This window comes from Medicago truncatula, chromosome 8, assembly GCF_003473485.1.
Source record: "Medicago truncatula cultivar Jemalong A17 chromosome 8, MtrunA17r5.0-ANR, whole genome shotgun sequence".
Classification (NCBI taxonomy): Eukaryota; Viridiplantae; Streptophyta; class Magnoliopsida; order Fabales; family Fabaceae; genus Medicago; species Medicago truncatula.
The window spans coordinates 39,251,912-39,261,270 of record NC_053049.1 but is presented as its reverse complement, the minus strand read 5'-3'; the positions used below and the strand labels follow the sequence as shown (position 1 = coordinate 39,261,270).

Genomic DNA, 9,359 nt, shown 5'->3' with positions numbered 1-9,359 from the left:
TTATTATTATATATGTGTCTTGTACTAGTCTTATTGCTTGTGTGTGTTTCTCTTTCTTTATCTTTTTTCTAATGGCTAATGAATTGTTTGGTGTTCGGAAGTTACACGCGAGGATGAAAAGTATTTCAAAGCCTAAATGTCCAAAATCTTAAACACAAAAAGGAGGGCAGCATGGGGATGTCATGGCAAAGGACACACACATATTTATATGTATAATCTTTTGTTTTTACTGTACAATATTACTTTATTAGACCCCATATTTATCAGTTAGGCGATTACATATATCAACTTGTTAGTTTTTTTTTTTTTTTTTTTTTAAGAAATCAAAATGAAATATATTAACGTCGGCCGTGTAACACTCCTAGATACAAGGTGTACCAAAGAAGCCACTCCGATAATAAACAGTCATACAAAAAATACCAGAAGTCAGTCGATACCCAAACACTGTAAAGGGTCCGACCACCAATTATGAGAATCATACACAAACATAGTATTATGAGCCTTTAGCCACCATAAAGAATGATATTTTACCTTTTCTAATAGGTTCTCAATAAGTGTCTCTATATTATTAAATAACCTGTTATTACGTTCCGTCCACAAGAGCCAAACGCAAAGCAGCCAAATTAATTGAAGAAACGACCTTCGAGCCTTTGAATAACCTGAATAATGAATAAACTGATAGAAGTGATCGCCTATGTTTTGAGATTCTGCTCCATATATACCTAACCAAGACCGAATATGCTCCATATATATCAACTTGTTAGTGTTAATTGTATTCAACCATAATTTGGTTTTACTACCACGGTGTCTGTTTTTTTAGAAGTCACTTGGTAGAAAATTAGTTTTTCAATATAAAGGTTTGACGTTGGTTTCGCAAACAATGGCGGAGTAAATAGTCAATTTTCTCTCTGAAATTGTAAGTTTCGTAAATTATCCTTCTGAAATTAACAAAACTTCAATTACCTCCCTAAAATTGCATAACGTTAATCAATTTACCTCTCCGTCAATTTTTTCTGTTAACTGTTTACGGTTATGATCAAATACACCTCAGAAATTTTGCACTTATGTGCAAAATGCTCCCTAAACTTAAAAATTAACAATTATTGATCATATAAATATAAATTTTTAAATTTAGGAGACATTTTGCACATAAGTGCAAAATTTCAGGTATGTATTTGATCATAACCGTAAACAGTTAACAGAAAAATTTGACGGAGGGGGTAAATTGATTAACGTTATGCAATTTTAAGAGGTAATTGACGAAACCTACAATTTCAGGAGAGAAATTGACTATTGCTTTACCAATTTAAAAAGTAAGATATGATTAAAAAAAATTCGGCAAGAAGAGGGATGTGTTGTGCTTATTCTAGGAGTGGTTGGCTTATCTAAGAGATTGAATTTTGAGAAGTTAGTCTTAGTGCTTTTGAGTTTTTTTCCCTTCGTGTTTAGTTTATGTGCTTTAAGTATCCCTTGAGGGTTTTGAGTATTTTTTATATTTTGTACCATTTTATTTAGGCTTAATTACTCTTTTGGTCCCTTAATTTGTTTTTTGGTTTCGTTTTGGTTCCTTAACTATTAAAAGTTTCGTTTTGGTCCCTTAACTTACTTTTTGGTTTCATTTTGGTCCCTTAACTATTAAAAGTTTCATTTTGGTCCTTTAACTTACTTTTTGGTTTCATTTTGGTCCCTTAACTCTTCCTCCGTCAACCACTTTGGTCCTTTATGTTAGGATGAATGTATTAGAGTTAAGGGACCAAAATGAAACAAAAAAAATAAGTTAAGGGACCAAAACGAAACCAAAAAATAAGTTAAGGGACCAAAACGAAACTTTTAATAGTTAAGGGACCAAAAGAAAACCCAAAAATAAGTTATGGGACCGAAACGAAACTTTTAATAGTTAAGGAACCAAAACGAAACCAAAAAATAAATTAAGGAACCAAAAGAGTAATTAAGCCTTTTATTTAGAGTGGTGATACATGTACACCTTCATGTGGCAATACACCTCTTACACCCACACAAAATCCTGACATGTGGCAAGGAAAAGTGAGAGGAGATGAAAGAGAAAGTATGGTTGTGAGATGAAATTACCAAAATGTCCCTAATGCATGGGGTGTACAATAGGGTGTATGATTAAAGGGTGTTCATGTAACATTTTCCTTTATTTAATAGTATACTCTTTGTGACCTCGAGTATATTTTTACAATTCAAAAGATAAAAGTTCTTCAATCCTTGTGATCTGAGTTCGATACTGTCACACGGCAAATACAGGAGAATAAAAAGAAGTTTTTCTATTATGGTAAGTTATTCTAAAAAATTTAAATGAAAAAAAAAAAACTATTGTGTTAGTTCAAGTTGATTTTTTTTTTCTTCATAAAAGAAAGTTTAGGTAAGTTGAATTTCAAAACTCATCATAGTCAGGATAGATCTCAAGAGTGTTTATAGAGATATTTATATATCATTGTCTAAATCGATCATCACACTGATAATGAAAGTATAATCCATATTTTTACGGGATATGGATCAAACTCGTTATCAACTGAATCAACCTCAATAAAATAAAAGAGAGCCCAATTCATAGTTCAAATTATTATTACTTTTTTGTAATATCCAACTTTGGTTCTTTCACTGTATATATAGTTTGTTTCTATGAATGAAAGAGCTAAACTCTTTTTTTATCAATTTCATAATTCCTTCAATCATTGTATGGTAAAAGAGTAGAGAAATATACTCTAAATGACGAATCATCTTCATAGTCTTCTTCTATTTTTCTTGAACCTTGATTCTTAAGATTCAACAGTGGTTGGTGAATTAGAAACAATACAGTTATCAATTGACACTGTGAGTTAGCAATCATAAAAGGAATTGACTCTCATTATTACATGTCCCTATTACCTCCACCATGCAATGAATCATAGAGTTGTTCTTGTCTCTCTTTCGATAACCCTGCATAATTATGATACATGGACTAAAAAATGAAACATGTTCTTCTCATGAAAAAACAAATGTGGAGGAGGAAGAAGAGCTTTAGAGGATACATTGTCAATAAAACACTTCCAGATAAGGAGAAAAAACAATGGCCAATTAGAATCATCTAACAAAAGGTGTGCAGAAGTGTGAGAAATGTCAAAGATTTGCAAATTTGGGTCATCACCCACCAAAGGCGTTACAACCTTGTAACACATAAGGTTAGACATTTAACAAGATAATGGCCAATCAGAATCATCTAACAAAATAATCTTTAACGAATTAAGAGAGAGACTTTGTACCCTTCTCAAAATAATTTTACCGAAAACATTTATACATTCCACTCTTAATTTAACAACAAATTTCTAACAATAAACAAAAATACCACATACATTTCCTTAGGTGAAAAGGTGGACAATGAAGGGTGTTGGGAGTGAAGAAGTGAGGAAAAAAAGAGAAATAAAGGGGTTATATTTGAGTGACATTGATGATTTTGTCCTGATTACTTCACTATCAACACGATATTTTATCAGTTAAGTTAACGAGTTAAAATATCAATTTAATTTACATCCTGATATCTATTAAATTATCTATCACATGGTCGTGACAGATTTTATCTCCGAGTATTTGTAGATAAGGATTATTTTCTTAGGTTTGTTGATCTCCTCTTAAGAATTTTAGGGGAAAATGCACGAAAAGCCAAATACACGTGCCTTGGTTCCCGTTACTAGCGCACATTTTCAGGTGGCGCCACCCCAGTCCAATTTGTAAGTGAGGAACATGTATTTTTAATTTTTTTTTCCTGATATGCCTCCTCTCCGTGCCTAAATATAGGAGCCTTTTGCCAAAATTACTGAGATTAAGAAAGTTGGTTGTAGTATTAAATTTGTATATAATTAATATTGTTTTTACAATTTTATCCTTAAGAAAGAGAATTAATTTATGTTTTCAACATAATATTTATTATTGATTGAAGAAAAAGGTGCAAAATAAATAAAGGTATGTTGGTAAAGAAATAATTAATGTACTTGAAAATATCAAAGGGGTCTTATAAAAAAGGACAAATTATTTTTTCAAAAGAGTCTTATAATTAGGGACGGAGGTAGTATTATTTAATTTAATATTGTATCTTAAATATTACTCCATATAGGATTAGTCTTCTATGGTCACATGATTATATGTACGGGGTTTAGGCATATAGAAAGAGACATTTTTTCTAATAGTAATTTTTTTTTTTAATATTTTGAGAACAAGTGCCTCATTTTATGTGTGCCTAAATATTATACATTTAGTTTCGTGATTAAATAAGTATTTCTCATCCATCATTTTTTATTTTTTCAATTATCGTTATAGAATAATACACTTATATGAGAAATTCTAATATGGTCAGGATCAAAGAAAAAGTGTTTGGTCACACACGCATAAAGAAGTATTTTTTTAATAATAAGAAGGAAATTGATAAAAAAAAATTATTGAATATTTTGAGAAGAATCTTTTTATATGTGTGTCCAAACATTATTGATTTGGTCTTATGACCATGAAAGAATACCTCCAATTATATTAAACAGTTGATTTTTTTGAATGATTTTCTCTATTATACTCTTATATTAAACCATCAATAAATTTCTATCTCTTTGACCATGCATTTTTTTCTTTCCAATAAATTTCATTCTTTATCTTTTTTCCATTACAAACAATTGTTATACTCTCTCCAACAAACATTTTTTTTACACACTCTACATCTCTCCTTTAAAAATCATTTTTTAATACTTTTTTTCGAGCAAATAGTCACTTTGGTCCCTGACTCTGCACATCGCTGTCATATTGGTCCCTGACTCAGGATTAAATACAAATAAGTCCCTGATTCTGCACTTCCGTTATCACTTTAGTCCCTGACGTTAAAAAATCTGTTAAGTGATGATGTGGCGCATATGAGGTGTCATAGGGACCAAAGTGAAACTAGAAAATGATCACTTTGGCCCCTGAACCAAAAATCAATATTCCCAAATTGAATATCAAATTCTTAAATCCTTAAATCTAAAATCCCTAAATGTCATCTAATTCTCTCTTTTGTTCAAAATTAATCTTCCATTAAACACAACTTACCGTTAGGTCCCTCACTGTGCATATTTACTATCAATTAGGTCCCTGACAATGAATTAGCAAATCCATTAGCATCTATTACTCTTGATTATTGTTATATTCACATGATAATTCATATCTCTACCCCGTAGGTATGAGCATACAATAATCAAGAGCTCAAGATATATTCAAATGATAATTCATTTCTATTGAATTTCTTTTAACATAATTTCTAACTCAAATTTTGTTCTACTTAGTAGGTACTAGTGCTACATCTAACATAAGTTGTTTATGTTTCCAAGTTTATTATCAAATTTCTCACTTTAATTTTTTCTTTCATGAGAAGCTAAAGCAACTAAAGCATAAGTTCTTTCATGTAACTTAAAAGCATGAATATGATATTTGATACTATTGAATCAACATCTTCTTGTACAAATCACCTTCTTGTACAAATCTGAATGTCATTGTCTATGCACAATGTCTTAAACTATGGTAATAGTAATCACAACAGGCAACTTCAAGCTTGTGTATTTTAGCAAGTGAATTTATGCATTAGTTATTCAAATCTCTCCACCAAAAATTGGATATTGTTGTTGAAAGACACATAAAAAATCAAGCTATGACTTTAAAATACTTACAGGGATTATAATTAAACACATCGTTCATAATTCATTTCTATATATATGTAATCCTGATGCCATTAATATACTAAAGGGAGAAAGAGGTAACAGAACCACAACATTCTGACACTACTATAAAGCTCCAAACCATAGCCCAACATATCATTGCCTCAAGATCAGCTTTCAAGCCAAAAAGGTCCCAAAGAGCCAGGGACTGTAGTGAAATTTTGTGTTTACTGTAAGGGACCTAACTGATAGTAAGTATGCATAGTCAGGGACCTAACAATAGGTTGGTGTTTATAGAAGATTGATTTTGAACAAAAAAGATAATTAGGTGACATTTAAGGATTTAAGATTTAGGAATTTAGGGATTTGATATTCAATTTGGGGATACTGATTTTTGGTTCAGGGACCAAAGTAACCATTTTCTACTTTCACTTTGGTCCTTGTGACACATATATGCGCCACATCATCACTTAACAGATTATTTTAACGTCAGGGACTAAAGTGATAACGGAAGTGCAGAGTCAGGGACTTATTTGTATTTAATCCGGAGTCAGGGACCTATGTGACAGCGAGCTGCAGAATTAGGGACTAAATTGACTATTTGCTCAATTTTTTTTTGAGAGAGAATCATTTTTTAATAATTGTAAGGCAAAATAAAATTGTCAACTTCACATTAATCAAAAATATAACTAAGTTATTAAAAATTAGACGGAAGTTGAAGAGCAAAAATAGGTTAGATACGAAACTACGGTGCCATTTAGCTTAGACCCATGAAGTTTTGGTTTAAGATGGACCAATTTTTTTTTAACCTTTAGATTGAATCAACAACTAATTCTTATCATGGTTCATCCACACCAAATACAACCCATCAATACATAATAAAATGTAAATGACATAAAAGAACATTTGTAATTCATAATAAAATGTAAATCAATTCATATTTAAGATATTTAACAATTTAAATTAATCAATTTAATATATATTTTAAATATTAATAAATTAATTTTTTAATTTTTTGGTCAAAATATTTAATTAATTTCTTTTGATTAAATTATATTTTGAATTTAATTCATTTCAATTTTTATATTTCATTTCAATTAAATAAATTATTTTCAGTTTTTATATAATATTTCAGTTTTAAGATTTATTTTATGTGTATCAGATTTTTTTCATTAATATTTAAGTATAAAATTTTATTTTAAAAACAAAACAAAAAATAAGAAATCCATAAGATTAAAAACAAAAATATTAAAGAAAGAACAACAACAACAATTCAAAAAGAAGGTATTTAATAACATAAGCAACAACAACTAGATTTTTTTTCGTAAAAAAAACCAATTGAATACTTATTAATTCATGTTATTTATTTTTTTAAGAAATTTAATTCATATCCCTTCAAAAAAAATTAATTCATATATTACTTAAAAACTCGATCAATACAAAGTGCCGTAAGAAAAAAACTACTTGTATTGCTAAATAAAAAAATATACACGTATATGACAAAAAGAAAGTAGATAGATTAAATGAGAGTTATAGAGAAGATGGGTGAGATTTGGTGTTTATGGACCATGATAAAATTTGGTGGATTCATATAATCTAATGGGATAAAAAATTAGTCCATCATAGACCAATATTTTTATAGGTTGATTTTATACTTCAACCGAAACTAAATATGCCCTGCTTCATAAAATAATTCACACCTAAGATAAAAAATAGTCAATCAATAAGCCTAACTCAACTACTAATGTTTAATATTATTAGATTGAAAGTTTAAGGTGGTTTGCCGTACTGATAAAAAGAAAACCAAAACAACTTTCCACTCATGTCGTGTATTATTGTTATTTTGTTATCATATTACTTGTAACTTGGAAGGTAGAGGTTAATTTGAGCACACCACAAACATAAAACCGGTAACAAGGTTTAATTGGTTGATTAATCATCTTGAGGATGGAAATGGAAAAGTTCTATAAAGAAGCCATGTGTCCATAAAACACTCCTTGATCACCACGTGTCTTACATTACATTGAACCAAATACCAAACAATCCGAAAACAAAGTTTGTTTTCTTATTTATAGCACTAAGGATGGAACAAAAGAGGAGGTTGTAACTTGTAAGGCAAGAAAGGAAGAAAATGGAGAAGCAAATGGTGAAGGATGAGACAAAGGGAGCTAGAGAATCAGGTAAAGGAAGCATTGAAGGACTTCCATTTGAGGATAGTCCCTACTTGAAATGCAAAGATTTGGAAGATTATAAGTGTCAAGGTTATGGTACTCAAGGTCATCAACAACCAAAGCCTGGTCGTGGACCTGGTGCCACTGAGGCAGCTACTCTTTCTGGTGCTAATGTTTCCTCTCAAGCCCAATTCAATGCTGCTGATGATGCTGTTCATAGCAAAGAAGCCTCATAAGAAATTGTTCCTAGATTGTAATATTTTCTAAATTTCCCTTATATAACACATCTTGGATGTTTTCTTAATTTTCTTAATGTTGAATTTTTTATATATATATTGAAGGTCTAATCATTAGCGAACATAAAATTTTGGACATAGAATTTAGGGAAGAAAAAAATCAGCACCTTAATTAAAACATATATATAATTTTTTGAACAAAGGTTGGGATGATAATCACAACACATACAACATCATCAAGAATAAAAGGGTTGAAAAAAAGAGTAATAATCAAACAATCTAAATCCAACAAATAATAAGCACTTAAATCAGTGCTATTGTTGTGACTTATAATTAAGCTGAAGAATTAACTAAAGTTGTAAAGACAATGGCCAATCCTTCAAATCTTCTTGATTCTGAACCTTACCACTCCTCATAGCACCATCACCACCTTCATGGTAAGAATAACACTTCAAGAAAAACGCAAGTATCAAAACAACCCACTCCAACAAAAATATTAAAATAGTTAATCCACCACATAGTTTCAATATAACAGAACCATCTTCTTCCCTAACATATGATTTCAACTCAACAAGAAAATCTTCAGTTCTTGTGAAAATCAGCACAGAAACTGAACCTTGAAATATGGCAGTTAGCACAGTGACTACCATGTGTGCAGAGTACCAGCGAGTAAGAGTAGTTATTGATGATGATGCAGAGGCGGAAACAGCTCCGGCGATGGTGAATGCGTGGAGGAGAATGAAGAAGATGCCGCAGATTGAAGGGAAAAGGTTAAGGGAGAGAGTGAGGAAGATGCAACTTGAGGATGCAGATAAGAGTATGTAGTTGCAGAACAAGAATGCTTTGTGAATGTTGTATTGGTGTTGTTGACTCATTTTCTATGCTTTTCTATGTTCTTTCTAAATTGTAATTAAGGTTATGTATGATATGAGATTTGTGTGTGAAGTTTGAAGAATGGGTTTGATATATGATGTTATTTATTATATACTAATGAAGAAAGATTCAAAGTAACGGTAATATATTGATTGCTACTCTACTTTGATTTGGTAGGCTATATGACCGTTGGGAAAAGAAACAAAGGTGACTTAACGGATGATATAGAATTTGTTTAATCTAAAAAATTATGAGTTTTAAATTATTAATAATTCTTTTTTTTTTTTTGAGAGAGAGAGAGAATATTAACTAATTCATTAAAAAAAAAAATTAGTGTTCTTGAGAAACTTTGACAAATGCGAGGATCTACCATTTAAAGAAAAAAAATCTTGATAAATAGGCTTTAT

The 9,359-nt window shown here is 30.4% G+C and overlaps 1 protein-coding gene across 1 annotated transcript; it reads right to left on the bottom strand.

Moving 5' to 3' along the window:
• Positions 1 to 8,247: 8,247 nt before the first annotated feature.
• Positions 8,248 to 9,043, bottom strand: LOC11408295 (uncharacterized). Its single transcript, XM_003629555.4, has one exon. It carries the CDS (start codon positions 8,952 to 8,954, stop codon positions 8,430 to 8,432), a length of 525 nt encoding a protein of 174 aa, XP_003629603.1. The 5' UTR covers positions 8,955 to 9,043; the 3' UTR covers positions 8,248 to 8,429.
• Between the last annotated feature and the right edge of the window lie 316 nt (positions 9,044 to 9,359).